This window comes from Rhipicephalus microplus, unplaced genomic scaffold, assembly GCF_043290135.1.
Source record: "Rhipicephalus microplus isolate Deutch F79 unplaced genomic scaffold, USDA_Rmic scaffold_14, whole genome shotgun sequence".
Classification (NCBI taxonomy): Eukaryota; Metazoa; Arthropoda; class Arachnida; order Ixodida; family Ixodidae; genus Rhipicephalus; species Rhipicephalus microplus.
Genome location: NW_027464587.1, coordinates 16,217,101 through 16,241,398, shown reverse-complemented (window position 1 = coordinate 16,241,398; position 24,298 = coordinate 16,217,101). Strand labels below are relative to the sequence as shown.

At 48.3% G+C, this 24,298-nt stretch overlaps 1 protein-coding gene across 4 annotated transcripts in view; it reads right to left on the bottom strand.

Moving 5' to 3' along the window:
- Positions 1-24,298, bottom strand: part of LOC119181451 (uncharacterized) — a 607,968-nt gene that overhangs the window by 130,796 nt on the left and 452,874 nt on the right. For all 4 annotated transcript variants that reach the window (XR_012888604.1, XR_012888603.1, XR_012888605.1 and 1 more), the window contains exon 33: positions 20,932-21,103. Coding sequence is in view for 1 of the 4 variants with exons in the window: in XM_037432704.2 (XP_037288601.2) it covers positions 20,932-21,103 (172 nt within the window). In the remaining 3 variants the exon portion in view is untranslated. The remainder of the gene's footprint in view (positions 1-20,931; positions 21,104-24,298) is intronic.

The window sequence follows — 24,298 nt, the reverse complement described above, 5'->3', positions numbered from 1 at the left end:
CAAGCCCATGCGCGTCATTGACGACGTGACCATGCCACCGTTATCATGCTGCCTTGTCTCTGTCACATGTAACACGCAGCATACTGGAGAAGGTGTCGCGAAACAAGTATTGACACTTTTACTCTCCCGAGGAATTGCTATTGCCAGAAGTCTCATCAGTGTAGTATCTGGGAAAGCAGAGGTCCCTTTGACGAACTTCAGCAACAAGCATCGACACATTACAGAAGGTACCACAGTTGCATACTTCGAAGAAATTGTAGAATTCCGCGAGTGCTTCGCAGTGCAACAGGCAAAGACGCCAGCCGCTTCAACACCACCACCTGCTGGCGTGAGCACAGATTTATCGCCAGCGCAGAGGCAGAGTGTTATAGATGTTCTCGGCCAGTTCGAATATTGTTTTTCAACGACCTCGAAAGTAAATCAAACGCCACTGACAAAGCACCGAATCATAGCAGAAGAGACAGCAAGACCAATCTGACAAAGCCCATACCGCGCGGCACCTAAAGAACACGAAACAATCCAAGAACAAGTTCAGAGAATGCTCGATGATGACATTATTCAGCCGTCAAAAAGCACTTGGGCATCACCGGTAGTGCTGGTTAAGAAGAAAGACGGCAGCTTATGCTTCTGTGTGGACTATCGCAAGCTGAACCGCGTGACAAAGAAAGACGTATACCCGTTACCGCGTATTGACGATTCGCTTGACAGGCTGAGGCATGCACGCTTCTGCTCGTCAATGGACCTGAAAAGTGGATATTGGCAAATTGAGGTCGATGAGCGAGACACAGAAAAGACTGCTTTTGTTACACCTGACGTGCTTTACAAGTTTAAAGTCTTGCCCTTCGGATTGTGCTGAGCTCCAGCAACGTTTCACAGACTGATTAATACCGTCCTATCAGGCCTTAAGTAACAGACATGTCTGGTATACCTCGATGACGTCATTGTTTTCTCAGCAACATTCGAGGAAGATCAAAGACGGCTGCTATCAGTATTTCGAGCAATACGGTCCGCCGGCCTAACGCTGAAACCTGAGAAATGTCATTTCCGTTTGAAGGAACTCAGATTCTTAGGACATGTGGTGAGCCATGAAGGTGTTCGTCCGGACCCCGACAAGATTGATGCCGTCCAAAAATTTCCGGTGCCAACAGGTAAGAAGGCCGTGAGACGTTTTCTTGGCCTGTGTGCCTACTACGCAGATTTATCGCCAATTTCTCGTACATAGCGTCGCCCTTAACACGCATAACGATAGACGATGTTTCATTATATTATGGGGGGAAGAGGAACAAGCAGCATTTGACGATCTACGACAGTGCCTGTAGACACCACTTGTGCTTGCTCACTTTGACGAGTACGCTCTTACCCTGATCCACACTGATGCCAGCAACGTAGGTTTAGGGGCTGTACTTGTCCAGTGGCAAGACTCAGCCGAGTGAGTCATCGCATATGCAAGTAGGACGCTTTCCCGTGCCGAGTCTTATTATTCCACAATGAAAAAGAAATGTATTGCTGTAGTATGGGCAGTTATGAAGTTTCCCCCGTACCTCTACGGCCATCCCTTCCACGTAGTCAGCGACCACCACTCCCTTCGCTGGCTGACCAACTTGAAGAACCCATCTGTTCGGCTAGTTCCCTAGAGCTTACGCCTTCAAGAATTCGATATGACGGTCATCTATAAGTCAGGATGGCAGCACTCCAATGCTGATTGCTTATCCAGGTCACCTATAAAGCAAGACGATGTCTCAGAAGAGAATGACATGGCGTTTTTAGGAGTGGTCGACACGGTCACAATTTGTCTAAGCAGAAAGAAGACAGTGAGTTGCTTCCTCTTATTTGCTAGTTCCCTAGAGCTTACGCCTTCAAGAATTCGATATGACGGTCATCTATAAGTCAGGATGGCAGCACTCCGATGCTGATTGCTTATCCAGGTCACCTATAAAGCAAGACGATGTCTCAGAAGAGAATGTCATGGTGTTTTTAGGAGTGGTCGACACGGTCACAATTTGTCTAAGCAGAAAGAAGACAGTGAGTTGCTTCCTCTTATTAATTTTCTTAACGGCAAATCTACATGCTTCCTCAAGATATTTACAAGGAGCCTGCAATCATTCTGCTTGTACAGTGGTGTTCTATGTAAGAGGAATTTTTTCTACAGCAGAAGTGCCCACTTACTTATCGTCCCGACATCCGTCCGCCATGGGATCCTGAGTGCTCGCCACGATGAGCCAGCCTCCGGCCACCTCGGATACACGCGCACATTGGTCAGAATCCAACAGAAGTACTACTGGCCGAAGCTTTCAGGCAATCTAAAGCATTACGTCAGCACGTGCCTCGATTGTCAACGTCAAAAATCGCCACCTTTTTTTGCAGCCGGATTATTGCAACCAGTTCAAGTGCCCACCGTACCTTTTGCACAAATTCGAATGGACTTTCTTGGACCATTTCAGACTTCGCAAACTGGAAACAAGTGGGTAATTGTTGCTACCCACTATCTTACTCGCTACGTAAAAACAAAGGCTTTATCAAGCGAATCCGTCGTAGAAGCGGCACGATTTTTCATTGAAAATATGATTCTGAGGCATGGTGCTCTTAGGATTATAACAACAGACAGAGGTACCACTTTCATGGCCATGCTCCTTAAGTCAGTCTTTGAGCTCAGCGGAACAGCGCAGTGAAAAACTACCTCCTACCACCAACAAACCAACAGCTTAACAAAAATTCTCAACAAGACGATTGCTGATATGCTGAGTATTTACATCGATGTGGATCATAAAAATTGGGACGACGTTCTACCATATGTGATGTTTGCCTATAATACGACACAGCAGGAAACTACTCGAAGCACGCCATTGAGTCTTCTTCATGGCCGTGAAGTTACGACAGTACTTGATGCCATGTTGCTGCAGGACTGCAACGGTACAGACACGGATGCTCAAGCCTTTACCCAACGAGATGAAGGGGCGCGGCAGCTAGCACGTTTGCGAATCGCCCGGCAGCAGAGTTACGATGCACGTAATAACCTGCGACGCCGATAGGTCACTTATCAACTAGACGAGAAAGTGCGGCTGTGGAGCCCTATTTGTCGACGCGGCCTTTCTGAAAAGTTACTGAAGAAGCACTTTGGTCCCTATAATGTTGTACGGCGCCTAAGTGACATGAACTATGAGGTCATTGTTGTGTTCTGGGTTTCGGTTTCAGAATGACATGTGAGGATGCCAGGGGGCGCCGCTCTGGCATCCAGGTTTTCAAGGCTACTGTAAATAAAATCAGTGTGTGTTGGGTAACCGTGGAGTGCGGTTGTTGTGCTTCTCTTCGGCGTTTCGGGCCAACCCGCGTGTTCGGGCTGGTCGGCGTCCCCGCCGGCCGCGTACGTCTCCGTCGGCCGTCTTCTTCTTTTTCCGCTTCGTCGGGACCAGCCAGCCCCCCAACACAGCAATGGCGACGAGGATGGGATAAGAACCCATTTCGTTTTCCGTGTTCGTCTGTTTCGTGCTTCTAACGGACCTATCCTCCTAACCCTAGATGCTCTTTGTTCCCAGCAAGGTGGCTCCTGCGTGCTGCGTCGCTTCATTCCTTCTTCATTCAGCTACGCCGCTTCTGTCGTCTTCTCCAAACAGTGTACTGGCGTCAATTTCGTCTCGTCTGCACCTCTCCATTCTTCTTGTTTGAAATGGCGTCTCCTATTCCACCTCCCCTATTTCTTCATTTGCCCGGAGACCCGCCACTTCCGTGGGCGGACTGGAAATTGGTCTTTCAGACCTACGCAGACGCGGTCGGGGAGGACGCCAGAAAGCCCGAGCGTCGCAGGGCCCTGCTGCTCAACGCGCTGGGCCCTGCCGGGTTAAAGCTCTTCTATACTTTGGAAGCCACCAACGCGTCGCCGACGCCAGCGTCGGGCGATGCCTTCAAGAATGCTGTTGCTCTTTTCGATGAGCATTTTAAAGATGTCTCGTGCGATTATCTCGCACGCGTAAAATTCCAAGAAAGGCGACAATTGCCTGGTGATCCAATCGCCGAGTTCATTACTTCTCTTCGAACACTCGCTGCGTCATGCGGCTTCGGCGTGCTCGAGGACGATATGATCCGCCATCAGCTTTTCACCCGGGTAGCCTCGCAAAACGTGCGCTGCCGCATGCTTCAAAAAGGCTCTTCGATTTCATTATCCGAAGCCCTCTCCATTGCGCGAAAGGACGAGCTTATTCGCTCCCAGTTGGAGCAATTTGCTCAGCATTCAGTGCAGCAACTTTCTGCTGCGGGAGGCCAAGGCGGCAGCTCTTTGTTTCACGGGACGCGTCAACATGGCGGCCCTTCATCTTCGTCTCAGCGCGGCGGCCAACATGGACGCCCGCCTGCACAGTCCTTCTGTGGCGGCCTCTCTGCGTCAGAGGGGCGAGGAAGCCGACAATATGGTGACCCCATTCCGCCAAATTCTGGTTTTCAGGAACAGCACCGAGCTCCTAACTCGCGTTCGCAAATTTCTTCTCCAAGCGCAACCGCGCATTGCTTTCGTTGCGGATCGGCTCGGCATTTAGCCAATTTTGCACAGTGTCCTGCGAGAAACCGCACTTGTCTTGCGTGCGGAAAAATCGGACATTTTCAGTCCGTATGCAATTCCCGTCCAGCAATCTTCCGGAACCAGTTTCTTCGTACGCTCCTTCGAGCACTGCACAAACCAATACGGCCACTGTTTTAAATGTGGATGGCCTCCACACTACGTCCGAGCTCAGCATCGTAGCTTCAGTGGGCCATGTGCCCTTGTCATTTCTCGTGGACACTGGGGCCTCAGCCTCTTTAATCAGTGCCGCTGACTTTCATAGTCATTTTTCCAACATTCGGCTTTTGCCTTCACACGTCGTTCTACAAACATATTCCAAGGAAACGATTGATAATTTAGGTCATTTTACAGCTCAGGTCTCCTATCGCAGTCGCACTGCTTCCATTACGTTTTATGTAACTGCCAATGGCAGCTCGCTTTTGGGACGTGATGCCATCAGGGCTTTGTCCATCAACATCGTCGGTGCGTCTATGACGTGTGCTCAAGTCGACGTCCAAAATGATCTTCCGGCCAACGCGCCTTCTGAATTCCACCACCTGTTCACCCGTGAATTGGGTTGTGTGCGCGGTTTTGTGCATAAAGTGATGCGTCGACCAGGTGTGTGCCCTGTGCGTGCCAAGCTGCGCCGCATTCATCTTCTTCTCCGTGAGCAAGTCTCTGCGGAACTGTCTCGCCTTCAAGCCAGCGGAATCATCGAGCCTGTCTCTGCTTCCGACTGGGTTTCTCCACTGGTCGTCGTCAAGAAAAAAGATGGATCCCTTCGACTATGCGTCGACTTACGAGAACCGAACAAGGCGATTGTCGTAGATGGTTTTCCACTTCCTCACATTGAAGAACTGCTTCATCAGCTCTCCGGAGCGGTATGTTTCTCCAAGCTGGACCTCGCGTCCGCTTATCACCAAGTTGAACTTTCTGAGTGCAGTAGAGACTTGACCACATTTGTATCGCACGAAGGCTTGTTTCGGTTTCGCCGCGGGTGTTTCGGGCTTACATCTGCCCCTGCAGGGTTTCAGAAAATGATGTCAATTATTCTTAAGGGTTGTAATGGCGCCCTTTGTTACTTGGATGACATTTTGGTGTGGGGACGTACTCGCGAAAAGCACGATGCTAACTTGCATACTGTTCTCAACCGCATCAGTGAATGTGGTATGAAACTTAATAACAAGTGCATTTTTTCTGTGAATGAGTTACAATTTCTAGGACATAATGTCAGTTCCCGCGGCTTGACACCTGTTGAATCTAAAGTTCAGGCCATTGTCAATGCCCCACGGCCTACTGATGTTAAAACCTTGCAATCTTTTTTTAGGTCTTGTTGGTTATTATGCCAAGTTTGTTCCTCATTATGCTGATGTTGTTGAACCACTGCGTACGCTACTTCGTCAAGCACAGCCTTTTAACTGGTCAGCTGAAGCTGAGCAGAGCTTCATTCTAGTTAAGTCAATACTGGCCTCAAAGCCAGCTGTTAGTATTTTCAATGAGAAGCTTCCCATCGTCATCACGACGGATGCGTCCGATGTTGGACTCGGAGCAGTGTTTCAACAACTCAGAGATGATCAGCTGATCACTATCGCTTTTGCATCTCGTACATTGACCCCTACTGAACGCAGATATTCAGTAGGAGAGCGTGAAGCTCTCGCGTGTCTTTTTGCCTGTGAGAAATGGCATGTTTACTTGTGGGGCCGGCACTTCACATTACGTACAGATCACCAAGCACTAGTTGCTCTTCTTTCTGCAGGATCCGAAGGCCGCCGCCCCATTCGCATTTCCCGTTGGTGTGCCAAACTCATGTATTATAATTTCAGTGTTCAATATTGCAAAGGTTCTAATAACGTGGTTGCTGATGCACTGTCGCGCCTTCCTCTTCGGATACCGGTTACTGAAGAGCGGGATGAGTAAGTTGTTTCATTAGTTACTTCCTGCATTACTAAAGCTGAGCTTCAGGCAGCTACAGCTGCAGATTCTACTTTGTCTCAAGTTCTCAAATATTTACGTGAAGGATGGCCTTCCAAATGTGCTCTTGCTTCTGAATTCTTGGCTTACTTTGCAGTCCGACAGGAACTGTCTTGTGTCGAGGACTTGCTTTTCCGCGATGAACGCGTGATTCCCCCTGCTTCTTTCCGTAACAAGCTAATACAGCTTGCCCATGAGGCCCATCCAGGCATTGTCCGCACCAAACAGAATCTCCGAGACAAGTACTGGTGGCCAGCCTTAGACAAGCAGGTCGAGCATGCAGTTTACAACTGCCATATATGTCAGGCAGCTGACAAGTCTGCCAAACCTGCATTTTCTCCGTTGCAGCCAGTCCAGTGGCCTGATCGGCCTTGGCAGAAACTCGGCATGGACATCATCGGTCCTTTGCATAATGTTCCGCAAAATGCCCGGTTCATTGTTTCTGTCATCGACTACCATTCCAAATGGCCAGAAATTTGTTTCACACATACGGTTACTTCTGAGGTCATCATTGAGTTTCTGTCTTCAATCTTCAGCCGGGAAGATTTTCCTGATGCCATAGTTACGGACAATGGTCCACAGTTTCAATCCCAACATTTCGAGGCTTTTCCTTCACGAGGAATTCAGCACTTGAGGTCATCAGTTTTCTATCCTCAATCAAATGGCCAAATCGAGCGCTTTAATCGCGTTCTGAAGGAACATATCCAGATCGCCCAATTATAGCACCGTCCCCTCAAGCAAGTCTTGACTGAATGTTTAGCTTCGCACAGGTTCACACCACAAGGCACCACTGGAGTGTCTCCTGCTCAACTTCTCCACGGTAGGCAACCGCGAGTTGCTCTTGACATAGTCTCTTTGCCTCGTAACATAGCAGTGTCTTCTTCTGATCAAATCTGTACCAGGGTTTTTTCTCATCAACAAGCAATAAAAAGGTATGTCGACACCCGTCGAGGTGCAAAGCAGTCCAAAGTTCGCACTGGCGATCTAGTCAAGGTTCGTGTGCCAGGCAAGCGCCCCAAGTATCGGGGTCCTTACAAAGTCTTGGGCCAGGTTAGCCCCACTTCGTTTCGCTTAAGTGATGGTAACATCTGGAATGCTTCGCGCCTTGTTATTTTTCATACGGATTCGCCTTCAACACCTAAAAGTCTTCTCCATCACGTTGCGTCTACGCCTTTCAACTATGCATCAGACTTACATGTGGCCTCCATGCACAGGCATTTCTTCTTCAAGGGGGGAGGAGTTACCAGTTGGTGTCGCTGGTTCAAGTACACCAAGTCTTACGGTTCACTTCGAACCTTCAAATAGGGCTGAGACCGTTGAACCGGGCTCCAATCCGCAAAATTCTTCCGAAGCTCATGCTGCGAGCTCTGATGAGACCGCGAATTTTAACGCTCGTTCAGAGCCTTCACAATCTTCTACTGCTCTTGATGTGTCGCATCAGAGCACAAGTGACCAAGGTGCAGAGACACCTGATTCTACAACCAAAAGGGCCCGCCCTAAGTGGAAGCGGCAGAAGCCGCGTCGGTTCGAAGACTATGTGATGTAGAACTCTTGTTCCAAACAGTTGTGTACATTTTTTTGTTTGTCAGTGCATTTTCAGGACTCGTAGTGTGTGAGTTCGGTGTGCCGTGCTCCGAATTTTCATGTGTTCTAACGTACATACCTTGTATATACTTTTGTATCGATCATGTATAAATATAAACAGTGTATAGGTGAACTTTTTTCGAGGAGGGGATGGTTGTTGTGTTCTGGGTTTCGGTTTCGGAATGACATGTGAGGATGCCAGGGGGCGCCGCTCTGGCATCCAGGTTTTCAAGGCGACTGTAAATAAAATCAGTGTGTGTTGGGTAACCGTGGAGTGCGGTTGTTGTGCTTCTCTTCAGCGTTTCGCGCCAACCCGCGTGTTCGGGCTGGTCGGCGTCCCCGCCGGCCGCGTACGTCTCCGTCGGCCGTCTTCTTCTGCTTCGTCGGGACCAGCCAGCCCCCCAACACAGCAGTCATCCCTGACAGTTCCTCGCGAACTCGCCAGCTAAAATCAGAAATCGTACATGTTGTACAGATGAAGCCATATTGCAGTGAGCCAGTTGCATAATACGTCCACTACATACACCGCGTATTTGGTAGCAGAGCATCAGGATGATGCTCTTTCTAGAGGGAGGCAAATGCCGCATTTAACCTGCAGAGAAGAGCTCGCGCAGCAAGAAAGGAAGACGAAGTTCTTGCTTTCTTGCTGCGCGAGCTTTCTTGCTGCGCGACCTTTCTAGTTGGTCGTCAGCTTGTGATGATGCATTTGCCATACTCCGCCACCTTCTTACGTCACCTCCTATACTGCGACATTTTGATCCTCTTGCGCCGACGAAAATACACACGGATGCTAGCGGAGTTGGCCTCGGTGCTGTGCTCGCCCAGCGTAAACCTGGATTTGATGAGTACGTCGTCTCTTACGCCAGCCGTGCACTCACAAAAGCAGAAGCCAACTATTCAGTCACCGAAAAAGAGTGTCTAGCCATCATATGGGCCATAGGCAAGTTTCGACCATATCTTTACGGGCGCCCATTCAGCATGGTTACAGATCATCATGCATTATGTTGGCTCTCCTCGTTAAAAGATCCCACCAGCCGGCTTGCCCGTTGGGCGCTTCGGCTACAAGAGTACGACATCCACGTCGTTTACCGATGTGGCCGAAAACATTCCGACGCAGGCGCTTTGTCCCGATCACCTCTACGATGTAGTGACAAGCCGCCGTCTTCGCCTGCCCCCGACGTATCTGCACTTAGTGTCAGTGACATGCGACAGGAGCAACGAAAAGATCCTTCGATCGCTTCACTTATCAACTTGTTAAATCGAACTCCCTCGCAAAATATCCCTAGAGGTATGTGCCGTCAAATACAGCACTTCGTTATCAGAGATGGTTTGCTATACAGACGCAATTATCTCTCCGAAGGACGCCAATGGCTTCTAGTCATTCCCAGAAGTCTCCGCTCAGACATATGCGCCTTCTTTCACGCCGACCCACAATGCGCCCATGCTGGAGTGTTAAAAACCTACACCCGCCTGTCCCACCGCTACTACTGACGTGGAATGTATCGCTTCGTCCGTCGCTACGTACGTTCCTGTCTCGCTTGTCAACGCCGGAAGAATCCCACTCCAACTTCTCCAGCTCCACTACAACCCTTACCTTGTCCTGCCCGACCGTTTGACCGTGTTGGTATTGATCTGTATGGACCTCTTCCGATTACACCGGCTGGAAATCGCTGGGTAATCGTCGCTATCGATCACCTTACGCGCTACGCAGAAACTTCACCACTCTCTTCTGCGTCAGCCAGCGACGTCGGTCGTTTCATACTGCATCAGATCATTTTACGTCACGGTGCACCACGTGAACTCCTGAATGACCGAGGGCGTGTGTTTTTGTCGGACGCTGTCGAATCGCTTCCCAAGGAATGCAAAGTCATTCATCGCACTACCACCGCGTATCATCCTCAAACAAATGGCATTACAGAAAGATTCAACCGTACATTAGGAGATATGCCGTCGATGTACGTCACAACCGATTACACCAATTGGGACAGTATTCTCCCTTTTGTAACCTACGCGCATAATACTGCTGTCCAGACAATCACTGGTTTCTCACCATATTTCCTCCTTTATGGTCGCGAGCCCTCTTGCACGCTAGACACCATCCTTCCTTACCACCCGGATGTTGCTGAGTCGACGACGATGTCACAAGCTGCTAAATACGCGGAAGAGTGTCGTCAGCTTGCCCGCTCCTTCACAAGTGCTGAACAGCAACGCCAGAAACACCACCGCGATAGCCCGATGCCTCCGGCTTCTTATGCATCGGATGACCTCGTCTGGCTTCGCATCCCTTCAACCAGCCCTGGTCTCTCAACGAAACTGATGTACAAGTATGACGGACCTTACCGTGTGGTTAAACAAACTTCACCCGTCAATTACATCGTGGAGCCGCTTGAGCAGCCCCATGATCAACGACGCTGTGGACGTGAGACCATCCACATAGGCCGCCTAAAACCGTATTACGATCCCTCTATTGTCTCCTGCCCATGAGTCACCAGGATGGCTCTTTTCCGGAGGGGAGGAAAATGTAGTGAAGAAGATGAATGCTACTCAGAAGGGCAGGGGGTATGACTCAGTCGGTGAAGAAGACGACATTTTTGGTTGGCTGGGGACTCAGGCTAGTTCCGCCATTACCACTTGACGTGTCGTGACCGCTCTCCTGTTTTATAAAAGAGTACCACTCTAAAACGCCTCATTTTAAAATAAATAAACTACTTGACACCAAACAGGAAGCTAAAGAGCGTTCCACATTCCCCGCCATGGCTACTGGTAGCACTCCCACATTTAATGCACATATATACCCTATAAAGTGGACAGAGGGATAGCCACCTCGGTAGCTCAGTTGGTAGAGCATCGGATGCGTTATTCAAAGAGCGCAGGTTAGGTTCCTACGTTCGGCAAGTCATCTTTTTATTTGCTTTACTTTCTTTACATTTACATTACAATTACTTCTTATAACATCCTATATACTACTTTCCTTGGCATGATTGTCTGTTAGATCTCACTTCAGACGGTGTCATGGCAAAATGAGCCAATCATGGAGGGTTAGCACAATGCACTGGAGCTTTGTGTTCCATGCACTGCCATGCACTATAATGCATGGAACACAGAGATTCTCAGAGTGCTTTGATTTTGTCATGTATGCAGCAGCCACAACAGTACCGAGTACATGTGCAGGTGCGTTTGTCGCCACGTACAATGCTTTGAAAAGCCTATTTTTCAACTAAGTCTATCTATAAGTGGCTCATGGCCACGGACTTGAGAAATTCTTCTAGGCCTTGTTGGTACAGCTTACTGTCTGTCATTTGCCACCAGCGAGAACAACAAAACACGAACACAACGGCATGAGTGGAGTGTGTGTTGCTTTCACTAACGGTGAAATGATGCTGCATACATGGCTATGAAGAAACTATTGTGTTTACTCGCATAATGAATGCACTCGCATAATAAATGCAACCCCAACTTCAGTTATCAAAATGTGGATTTTTTTTTCTCGCGTAATAAACGCACCCCCTACATTCATCCGCTGCAGTCCCACTAACCGACACCTGGCACCTCATCACCCATTGGATCTCTTTCGTTTTTTATTATTTTGCCCCCCCCCCCCCCCCTCCTTCGCCCACTGCCGCATGTGGTATTGTTTTTATTTCTATCTGGGAATGTCCCCTGTCTTATCTGTGCGCCACAGCGGGGTTCACGAACAGTGCAAGTGTAGACATCGTAGGTGACAAGCACGCAGCGAGCGAAGGTCACGAAGTTTCCCGCGCCTACCGACGATCACTTCCTGCGAATACGTAAAAGCCCAACCATGCGCACGCGATTTTCGAGCGACGACTACAGGATTTGCTGTTGCGAAAGGTCATTCGTCCGTCGCAGGTTTCTGGAAAACCATGAAAAAAATAGCTTGTCCAGAAAAGATTGTGATGATTTTCGCAACTTGGTACCACCCCCATTCTCACTTCGCTTGTTATCCGCACATAGAGGAACTCATGTAGAAGCGAGGCGGCAACCGTATTTAGTCGTTAATCTTGTTATCGACAGTTTGTTTTGATGCTTCAGGGGTAGCTTGCTGCAATGCTGGTTACTTCTTACAATGTTAACGGCATCATCACGGTCGTCGTGCGAGGTTGCCACGACGTTGCAAAGTGCGTCGTAGTGTCGTAGCACATGCTTTTGGTTGCCCCTCGAGATCACAACAGATATTGCAGCTAAACGGTTGTGAGAAAACATAGCCGCAAAACGCTTTAATAACGTGCGCGGGCGATCCAGGGACAGCTTGCAGAAGATAGCACCATCGAGCACCGAAAGTGTAACAAAGAAGCGACAGTAAAACCTCGTTAATACGGAGACGCGGCGTTACAGCGCGCGCGTGAGACGCATGTCACGTCTGCTCCGTCGGAAATCGACGAATGTTGTGGACTTTTGGCAAATATCCACCAGAAACCGGGTTCAGCGTTTCGGCGAAGCCATCAGGAACCTCTGGATACCTATTTTATCCAGGTAGGCCCATTTTCCACCAATCTACGACTGGTTCAACACCACGCGACGCCCGAGCCCGGCTAAGCCTAACGCCGACGAGGCTTACGCCCGGGCTCCCCAGCCATGGCAGCGTCCACGAAGACAGGCTACGACCCCAGCACGATGCAGTGGGTTGACATCGAGGTGGCAGAAACACGGGAAGACCCCATACCAGGTGAAGACGAATATCTTCAGATCATGGTTCGCCAAATGCAAGAGAAGCTCGCTAAAATGAAGCCCCGAGGCTCGACGGCCGCCGCCCAGCCACAGGCTCGCAAAACAGGATCAACACCCGCAGCTTGCGTTGAGTCCCCGCGGCAGCTGGCGACGTGGAAGCCAACACACACGCCTCGAATCCGGTCGGACGAGTTGGTTATTTTGTGCTTAAACCAAAAATAACCATGGATCTGCATGCTGCGTTCGGCCCAGGCGGGAGTGGCACAGCAGTGCAACGCTTCACCGGCAGCACCACGAACGCTGGTATCTCCGTGTGGCCGGTGTGGGACCAAAACATCGTTGTTGTAGGTGTGAAAACGGAAAGCCTGGCCTCGAAACGGAAAGCCTGGCCTCGAAGCTCATCGGGGACATCACGCTGACGATCGGAGGCCGCCAGGTACCATTTCAAGGACACTTGAAATCAGCCGAAGAAACCTGCAAGGGTGTCGTCACCGTCGCAGACAATGAAACTTCGGAATCCCTTCGACGCAAGCTCGAGTGGATCGACGGCGAAATTTTGTATGTGCGAAAACTCGGAACATCCAACGTTGCAGTGGTGACCTTCAAAGGACGCCGCGTTCCAAGATTCATTCACTACTGCTCTGAAAACGTGCCAGTGCGCTACTACAAGAAAACGGTTCCGCATGTTACCGGTGTGGAACGGTGGGCCACAGACCGGATGCGTGCCCCAATCCGGACAATCAGCGGTGCATTCACTGTGGTGCGAAGGTGGAACTCACTCCGGAGGGCCCAGCGAAGCACGACAGTCAACACGAGTGCCTTATATGCGGTGAAAACCATTTCACCGGCTCAGCGCAGTGCGTCGGAAAATTCCGGAAGGCATGGAAGCCCGCTCTAACACAGCGGTAACATGGACTAAAAAACAAGCAAGAAGAGCCCTCAGCCCCTCTCAGGACTGACGAAAAAGCGAAGCCCATGCATAACAAGCCCAAGCCGATCAAAGCCCCAGCCGGACAGAAGTCGAGGCCGCCTACCTTCGGCGCCGAGGATTTCCCGTCACTGGGAAACCCGCCCAAACAAGTGAGCAATGGGGTAGGGGTCTCCTCTCAGTCTCTCACCACCACCACTGCCTCCCCCTCCAATTCTGAAATTTTAAAACAATTGGAAGCCATGAAAAAACGCATTGAAACTCTGGAACGCGAAAATCGGGCGCTGAAGGCGTCGCAGGCTGCTACTCCTCCACCACCGTCGGAACCGGTGGCTATGCACACCTCCGACTGCTCGGACGAGGAGAAGGACACTCAGTCAGACGTATCGGGTAACACTAGTGTGTCTAAAACTGTATCGAATGACATAGAAGGTCGACTAAGCAGACTAGAGGCTAAGCTTGAGGAGCAGAGCAAAATGATCCTAGAACAAACCAAGCTTACAGTACAAGACATTATTCCGCAGCAGCTGAACCTATCAGTTCAAGCCGCTATGCAAGACGTCAAGCAAAGCATTTTGCCAATTCTCACAGCCAGTGTACTACAAACCGTTCAAAATTGGCTCACACCCCAATTGGACCAACTCAAAACTAGCATTAAGACAACAGAACAACCCCGACGCAAAATTGTTCATCGTAACCTGGCAAATTCTGAATCCGAGAACAACATAGCCCAGTCGTTAACCAACCAAACTGAGTCCCCCATGCCTCTCCAGGCTCCCACGCTGGATGCAGTGGCGAAAATGACACCTCCTCAATAATAAATTCATGATGGCAGGCAATTCTAAACATAATAATAAAAGCTCCAAACAACAGCAACTCGATATTTTCCAGTGGAACTGCAGGAGGTTTAAAGATAGAAAAAAGAGGGCCACTCTTAACCTTTTCCTGCAGAATCAACATTTTACCTCTGCAGTTTTGGCGCTACAAGAAACCGGCTTACAGGCGAAATTGCCTGATTACAACTCATTTCAGGGAAGTGCGTCCACCTGTGTTCTCGTGCACAAGGAGTATACCGCTTGTCAGATAGACCTTGATCTGTCAGAGGCGCATGAATACACAATGGTCAAAGTCCTTCCCAATAAAAGACGAGATCCTAGCTTGTACATTCTAAATGTATACAGTTCTCCAAAATCTAGGCAATGTGTCTTCAACGAAATGTTTTATAAAGCGATTAAGGAAGCAGATAAGAACCCACTAGTGATTTTGGGCGACTTTAACGCCCCCAGCTATCATTGGGGTTACACCCGCAAAGTCCCCAAGGGACGGAAATTGGCAGAACTCATATCCACTCTTCGTCTATCGCTTCTCACAGATCCAATGAAACCCACTAGAATCGGGAATTCTGTAAACCGTGATACTTGCCCGGATCTATCACTGACTAAGAACATTTCCTACGTAACATGGGAAAACTTAGAAGAAACGCTCGGCAGTGATCACTGTCTCCTCAAAATCACACTCTCCGGCAACATAGGCCGTAGAAAATGGAGCCAAGCTAAGCTGACAGATTGGACAGCCTTCCGCTCACAGGTGATCCCCTCTGTGCCAGGGGCGGGAGGATATACGGGATGGGCAAAACAGCTCCTTGCAGCCAATTCCAAGTGTCTTAAAACTATAAAGACAACGGAAGACACCCCCGCCGTCGATAAGTACCTGCTCCACCTTTGGGACGCCCGCAGAAGCTTAACTAAACGTTGGCGGAAAAACAAATTCAACTGCAAGCTTAAACTTAAAATAGCCAAGTTGAGTAAGCAAGCGGATGAATATGCTGCACAACTGAACGAATCCAACTGGATAGAACGGTGCAATGTTGTAGCTAAAGAAATGAATACAAAGAAAGCATGGCGCCTTTTTCGAACTCTCGTGGACCCCGCCCAAACCCGAGGAGAAGCGCAAAAGCAGCTCCGTCGAGCCCTGCACAGTTTTCAGGGAACCAACTCCCAGCTGGCTGATGATTTGTGTGCTAAATACCTATGTCGCACCACGGATCCCAACAGGAATGCATATGAATACGCAGGTAGAGAAAACAGTCAGCTTGATGCCCCTTTTAAAAAGTGCGATCTGAAAGCAGCACTGAAAAAAATGCGCAGGGGCACTGCCCCGGGCCGAGACCTGATCACGGTAAAACTGTTAGCAAATCTGTCAGACGATTCTTATCGGCATCTATTGCAATACATTAACGCGATCTGGGATGGCCAACCACTGCCAACTGAATGGAAAACAGCAGTTGTCACATTCATCCCCAAACCAGGCAAGCAAATCAGCACGGACAACCTCAGACCTATATCATTAACTTCATGTGCCGGCAAATTGATGGAAACAATGGTTAGAGACCGTCTCGTCACGTACCTCGAGAGCAAGGGGCATTTCGCAGATTCCATGTTTGGCTTTAGGCCCAACCTGTCTGCGCAAGATATCCTCTTGCAACTAAAACGAGACATTATCCAACCCATTTCCTCGACGCACGACAGAGCAATTCTTGCACTCGACCTTAAAGGCGCATTCGACAACATTAAACATGAAAGCATCCTGAAGAACTTGAGTAGTGTCCATTGCGGTAAGAAAGTATTTGCCTACATCAGAGACTTCCTCTCTGAAAGACTGGCGTTCATTCGCATAGATAACGAGGAACATGGACCATTCAAAATGGGGACGCGGGGAACCCCGCAAGGAGCTGTCCTGTCTCCGCTGCTATTCAACATTGCCATGATGAAGCTCCCGCAAGCATTGGCAGTAATGGAAGGAATATATCATGCAATATACGCCAATGATATAACAATCTGGACGAATCAGGGCAGTTTAGGAGAAATTGAAGACCGCCTGCAGCAGGCCGCCTCCATTGTGGAGGACTATGCGGCCCAGTGTGGGTTGCAGTGCGCTCCAACCAAATCTGAATTCCTGCATATCGGAGAAAACATTAAAGATAGGACGACCCTGAACTTGATGGTATCAGGATCAACAATACGAGAGGTTTCAGAACTACGAATCCTTGGCCTTCTGATTCACAACAGAACAAAAAACAGCACCACGCTAGACAAGCTACGGAAAATAGGAGAACAGGTAGGGCACATGATCCGCCGAGTGTCAAACAAGCGCGGGGGGCTACGAGGAAGGGACGCGATTCGGCTCGCCAATGCTTTTGTAACTAGCAGGATTCTATATTCAATACCGTACTTACGAATGACTAAACACGAAGAGAACAGAGTCGATGCTATTCTTAGGAAAGTAATTAAGCGCGCACTTGATTTACCCATCAGCACTTCAAATCAGAAACTCTCTGCATTGGGAGTCTTTAACTCTATACAAGAGCTCCAAGAAGCCCACCTCACAAATCAATATACGCGTCTTATGCAGACACCTCCCGGGCGGCGCCTACTGGATCGCCTCTTGATCCAGCACGAATGCGAAATCGAAAACGCGGAGCGTATTACTGAACTTTGGAGAACAAAACTCTGGGTGTCCCCGCTTCCCCGCAATATGACCAGGGAGGCGCACCAGGGTAGAAGGCAAGCGCGCGCTGAGGCACTTGAACAACGGCTTGGCTCCCGTAATGGGGTCTATTACGTCGATGTGGCCGGGCCGTCACCTAGGGGATACTACACGGCGGCGGTAATACATCAAGGAACGCAGATGGACGGCCTCACTTTCAAAGCCACAAGCTCAATTAAGGCGGAGGAGGTGGCCATTGCACTGGCAGTATCCCATCCAAACTCAAAACAAATAGTTACAGACTCTCGAAGAGCCTGCGAGAGCTATCTTGCAGGAGAAATCTCTCCATTGGCTAATAGACTTTTAAAATTCAGCATCAGGAACCGCGATCCTACCCCAAAACGTCTTATATGGACTCCAGGACATCAGGGTCTACAGGGTAACGAGGCTGCACATGCAGCGGCCCGCGTGCTTACTTCCCGGGAAACTCCCCGTTCCCCTGATAGACCTGAACGTCCCACACCTTTAATACGGTTTCGAGAAATCAAAGAATACTACATTGAGCAACGCAGCTTGTATCCCGCACCAGCGAAGGGACTCTCGAAAATGGAGGAGCGCATCCTGCGGCGCCTACAGACAAATACGCTGCTCTGTCCAGCCATACTAAAATATTAAGACCCTAAAATAAGTGGGCAGTGCCAGTACTGTGGGGAAGTGGCCAACACTTACCATATGGTCTGGGCCTGCCAAATGAACCCAAAATTAACCTCCTTTCCCAACCCCACCAAAGAGGACTGGGAGACGACCCTACTCAATAGCTCCACACTAGAGGAACAGCGAACTCTAGTGCAGCGGGCTCGGGTGGCGGCCTCGACTAATGACGTCCCGGACTAGGGATGTCAACCAGCCCGGTGGGGATAAGGGCTATCTGGCACAGCCAGCATCAATAAAGGTTTTTTCCTCCTCCTCCTCCTCGTTAATACGAGCTCGGTTATTTATAAATGCTGCTTAGTTTGAAGGATTTCCGCGGTCCCGTATTTTGCAATGTAAGTTTGAGTGGATAATTTGAAGCGGCAGCCGCCACCAGTCCGGTTAATTAATTTGAAAACTTTGGGTGCCATATGTGCCAGTTCCAGATCCCGATTTCGCCGCGAATCTGCGGAACGACGGCTATTAATAGCCACACGGCAATGCGATGTATCGATACTAACGAGTGGAAGCCTCGCTAATTGCAGCACAAAAAAAGAAAAAAAGGAAAAAAATAGTCTCGTGATAAACCAAAACATATGCCTGCGGAAAACGAGCTGTGCTTCACTGCAATACAGTAGTGAGACGCGGGCAGCTTAACGCACGTTTCTCGCAACGTCAGCGGGATTCTTTCTGGGGTTGTAAAGAAATTAATAAAGAACAGTTTCGCGGAAATCCCGATGTATGTGGTTGTTTCAGCAATTCGTGTCTTGGCACTGCTGGCGAAGTTTTTGCCAGCAACACCTACTTCGAAAACTAAGTTCAAAAGTTTCAAAGGTCATTTTTTCCACCCAAAACACATCGTGAGCTTCGTCCTACTGGCCATTATTAAAGTCATAATTATAAAAGAATGTGCGAGTCGTCGCATCATGACGTGCTGACGAAGCAAGGAGCAGGCGACATGCTGCCCGCATGTCATTACTGTGCTGCAGTGAAGATGTCTTATTTTCTGCAGGCGCACATTTTAATTTGTTGCGACCGAGTTTTTCTTCCGTGACAACAGCGAGGCCCACCGTTCCTCCATGTTCGAGGCAAATAAAGTCCAGGCACTGCTGGAAAACATGACATTTGAATCCGCGAGCTAGCCGGCACAGCAAACGACGAGCACTGATTACTTTGAATAGTTCCAAGTTCCTTGCATCCCACTTCTTGTATGTTCTGTTAATTCGAAAAGCCGCTTAATTCAAAGCTTTCTCGCGGCCCCAGTGACTTCGAATTAATGAGGTTTTGTTGTAGCTGTTTCCAAACAGTTTACGCATATGTCAATTACGGAAAGATAAATTTTGTCTAAATTTTTTTTGCATTACTACATTTTTCACTCCTCCCGAAAAAGTTTTCATAAAATTTACCCCGCATAATAAATGCACGCTTCAACTTTGCTGCGAATTTTCAAGAAAAAAGTGCATGAGTTACGCGAGTAAATACGGCAGTCTTCAGTGTTAAACTTCAATTTTGATGATCAGCATACCACTATGATTAATAAAAAAAATCATTACATTGATGCTATTCAATGTGGGATTCGATTTGAGTGAAGCACCTGCTGTCGAGGACACTGACAACTCAAGGCTGTTTCACATGCCCCAACTGCAGCGAAAAATATTGCTCCATTCACTTTGTTTGCAACTGCTGCTAATGATGGTTTCACTTAATATGGGCTGCGAATGTGGTGTGATTTTCACTCTGAAGCTGGCATGGCAAGCAAGGTTTCTCACTGGAAATCTTTGTGCCAGACACTGCACAAATTTTCAAACGTAATGTAATGATCTATGCATTACGATATTATGTAGTTTTCTTGAACGGTAATGAGGATCATGAGTGTTCCATCATTTAGGAAGACTTCCCAATTTGATTCCCCTTTAAAATACGCAAGATTGGGCATTACCTAAACAAACACGTTGGTGCAATTTTAGCAGCTTGGCTACCTCCGCACTACTTTGATGGGTTCCTAACAAAAAAATCGCTCTGCTGCTGCGAGCAGCACCAAAATTTTTCGACATGTTGGTAGCTCGCCGCTGCGGTGGGAGCGAACAGGCTTTTTTTTTTCGCTAGAAGAGAATCCGCAGCCTGAAAATTGCTACTTTTTGTGTCATGTGAAATGACCTTTAGATTAAGTTTACAAGTGTAGCCCTTTTGTAATTTGGAATCAGCCATGTTTTCTCAAAAAACATCTCCCTCAATGAATTGCTCTAACACAGCAGACATGGCCAACCGAAATGAGAGCCTATAGCATGCACTGAGCTGAACTAATCTTTAGCAAAGTGCATTTTCAGGTAACGCTTCTGAGCAGCTGTAAATGCTGCATCAAACTGAATTCTTCATTCCAAAGTTGATGATAAAGAGCTACGTGTACTATTGTCCCCATTCATCAGTGAGGCCCAGTTTTTGGATAGAAGCAAAGATAGTGGTTAGCTGGCTTTGCTTTAATGTAGTATTAGCCAGTTGGCTACATGGTAGGGAGCTTACATCTAGTTGGTCAGACATAATCACATCTAGTTGGTCAGAAGAGGCTTCAAGAGGCTTTCAGTGAAGCGGTGCACAAAATGACTGGAAACTTGGTTTATGTTGACAGCACTACTCAGGCATGAGGCACAGATTTTGTGCAAACTGTGCAGAAAGTGTACCAGTTACCAGTGTGGGGACGCTCCAGCCTAGATGGTGACGGCACAGGACATGAGGGAACAGGTCACTGTGATTCATGAGTGAGCTTCCCTCTAAAATGCTATACCTTGTAGAGGAGTGCCTTCACATTCAGCACTAATACAATGTATGACCACCCGTACACTTGGCAATGCAAGAAACACATGGTTACTCTCCAGGATATATTTGTTTTTCACTAAATACACCCAAAGTTAAGGCTACAACCATTACTAAAACTGAACAGTCAGTACTTCTACTACAAGTCAAATTAAGTTACATGATCTACAGTTATCAGAATGTGGAAAAGAAATTTACGGGTAAGAATAAGATGCACGACGAGCCAAGCAACAAAAGCACTCGCCTCGTATTCGTTGCCAGTATAGCCATCCGCATTGCCGAGTGTTCCGAGAAGGTTGCTGTGGTGAGACTGGTCTAATACAAATGTGCAGAAAAACTTGCTGGTGTCGCAGTAAATGGTCAAGCCATGTCCTCGCACTCTCACCAGATGACCTTCCCGATACACGTCCACTTGGCTGCACGTGAGTACACATTACACACGCATACATATTATATGGTGAATAAAACTAACCACTGGATGATTCCACCTAAGACTGAACAAAGCATGGCTGGTGAACCCCTTCACTTTATTTCAAAATTTTATCGCTTCACGAGTGGAAAGAAGAGATCCGCAATTAGTTCTGCCGGAAAAGTTTTTTTGAAAGCACAGTAAATCAATAAAGATGAAGAAGTGGAGTGCGACACTTACCTGCACTGGCTGTTTCTTCCGACTTTGGCGATGAATCACACAAAATATATTGAAGCTGCAAACCTAAAGTTTGTTTAGCGAAATTCACTCATGTGTTCGCTTGCATTCAGTTAAATTTACCTTTTCTGGGTAAACGACTTATTTTAATAAAACAACAAGTAAACCCAGAAAAACTTCTTTTGCCTACTTTGCAGGTCTTTTTGTCCAAACGGGCGTACGACAGAGCGGCGAAATTACTCCGCAGAACATTCTCAGTATGCTTATTTATAAAACTTCCAATACTTATATTAATAACGCTTTTCAATAAAAAAATACAATGGTTAACTTAAAAAAAAACAGCAAGCAAGAGAAACTTCTGAGTAAAATCAAGAAAAAAAACCATTTTTCATATTTTTGAGACTTCCCCTGTGCATTCTCCTGTGCGTCAGCTTTCACAATTAATAAAAACATGTTAGATTATTTTTGAAAGAAATATACTTCCTTCGTTTGCACGGAACATTTTCAGAAGGAAGGTAGAGCTTTCCTGATCACCTGCTCTAGGGCATAGCAGAATCACTTCTTAATGTATTGAGGCGGGGAAAGAATGCACGGCATGCATCTCAGGACCAGCCAAAGCCGAAAGTGTCTGCCATTCCTTATGTGCACCAAGTTTCGCACTGCTTAAAAAGAATCGTTGAGAAAACTGGGATAAAGGTTGTCTTTACGGCAAAAAACAAGCCGAGCTCTCTTTGCAAAAGAGTTAACTACGAAGGATATTTAAGTCTTGGGTGCAATACTAAGCACGCAAAGATGTTTGTGGAATGTATTATAGGCACTGTGCATCTGATTTATTTATCCTATGGTCGATACTACATCGGTCAGACGGGGTGCTGTCTGAACGATCGCCTTAGCGAACACGCAAATCTGATGCGTGGATCAGTGAGCAGCCACTTGGCAAGTTACTGTGCGAATTGTGGGTGCACACTGAAGTTTGATGAATGCCGAGTACTGACAAGATATAAGGACAAGAGGGCATGTGAAATATATAAAGCTTTTTTGATCTGCAAAGCAGGAGCTGAACGTGTAAGTGCCCCGTCCGTCAATCTGTCGTATAGTGAATACGAGTATCTTTTCAGTTAAGTTGTCATTTCAAGGTTGGAATAAGGTAGTCTGGCGCATGCGCCATCATTTGTCCTTTCATCTGTGTGTGATCTCCTCACCTTCTTGAATGTATTGTGGGCAGTTAGTATACGCATCCTCTTCTTCTGTAAATTATCATCATTATCATGTGTGCCTCATGCATTCTCATCGTTGTCGCATAGCATCATCATCTTGGTTCATTCATCGTAGCTGTCGGCTGCCGGTTCCTTGGGCCTAATGAAGGTCATCCAAACCAAGACTTCATACGTGGTGGAGGTGCTGTTAGATCCCACGCTATCCTCTCGACCACTCTACCCCCTGGAGCTACGTTCAGGTCGCCGCTTGGGCCAGGTGTCCGGAAATATGTCGCACCAAGATGAGGTCGGTGCTGCAGCCGTTCCCACTCCACCACCGCGTGCCGCGCCTTCTCACGTCATCAACAGCCTCCAGCGTGAGCCCCATCCCTTCGCTGGTATGCGCGGGAAAGATGTGGAGGAATGGCTGGACGATTTCAAATGAGTTGGCGCTGCTAACTGATGGGATAACACCTACAAACTCGCTCACGTGTCATTCTACCTCACGGGTGTCGCGAAGACGTGGTTCCTCAACCACTTCAATGACATCCCCGACTGGTCAGCCTTCAAAGATCAGCTTCGCCATGTCTTTGGCACACCGGCTGTTCGTTCGGCTCTCGCAAAGAAAGCTCTCGCGACTCGGAAACATCACATCGGGGAGTGGTATACATCCTACATCAAGGATGTTCTTTCACTTTGCCGCCGGGTTGACACACCAATGACAGAGTCAAACAAGGTGCGCCAGCTTCTTAAGGGGATTGCACCCATCATATTCAATGCCCTTGCAATCCAGAATCCGGCTACTGTTGCTGATGTTGCGACAACCTGTCAGCACCTCGAAGAACTTGAGTCTATGCGCTTACAACCAGACAGTGACGCGGCCTGTATTACCGTGGATCAGCAAGACGAGCGTTGAGGGTACGACATACGCGAACGGGACTATACCACAGGAGCCTTGTACCAGGGCCGCCGTTATTCGTCACCGCCGCATCGGTCTCCATCTCCGCCTGCATTGGGTGAACTTCGCAGTAGTCATCGATCAACCCATCGCCGTTCACAATCGCCCTACCATCGCTCCTCTACTCCTCTTCAGCCTGCTTTCCTCTCTTCTGATCAGCGTCCGGAAAACTAAGCGATGCAGTTTTTGGAGGACAAACCACATTCTAACACAGGACTCCAATTCCTACAGCGCACCCATACAATATGATTGCGGTCACAGTTGAGGGAATAAACGTTGATGCTTTGGTGGACACTGGGGCTGCATTTTCTGTTATTCGTGCTGATTTGTGTGCCCGTCTTCGAAAAGTCACGACGCCTTATGATGGACCAACACTGGTTACAGCCCAGGGAACAATGATTCGCCCTTCCGCTCTCTGTACTGCTCGTGTGCTAATCGACGAAATTCTTCATAATATAGAATTTGCTGTGCTATCCCTGTGCTCCCATGAACTCATTTTACGATGGGGCTTTCTTTCCTCTGGTTCTGTGGCTGTTTGTTATGCACAACGTGTCGTCCGTCTTACTGACACGAACCACTTACTCAACGACGAAACCTACAGGCCACTTCGACTCATCGCTGCTGTAGACATCGAGTTATCACCACGCGAACATCAATTAGTCACAGTTTTGTCCAACGACGTCGACTCTGGTGACATTTTGGTCACTCCGTCACCCCTTTGCCTTATTAAAGGCATAGCTCTCGCATCAGGTGTGGTTCGCTTCAACAATGGATCAACTGTCCCCGCTGCTACCAACACCACACCAGATAA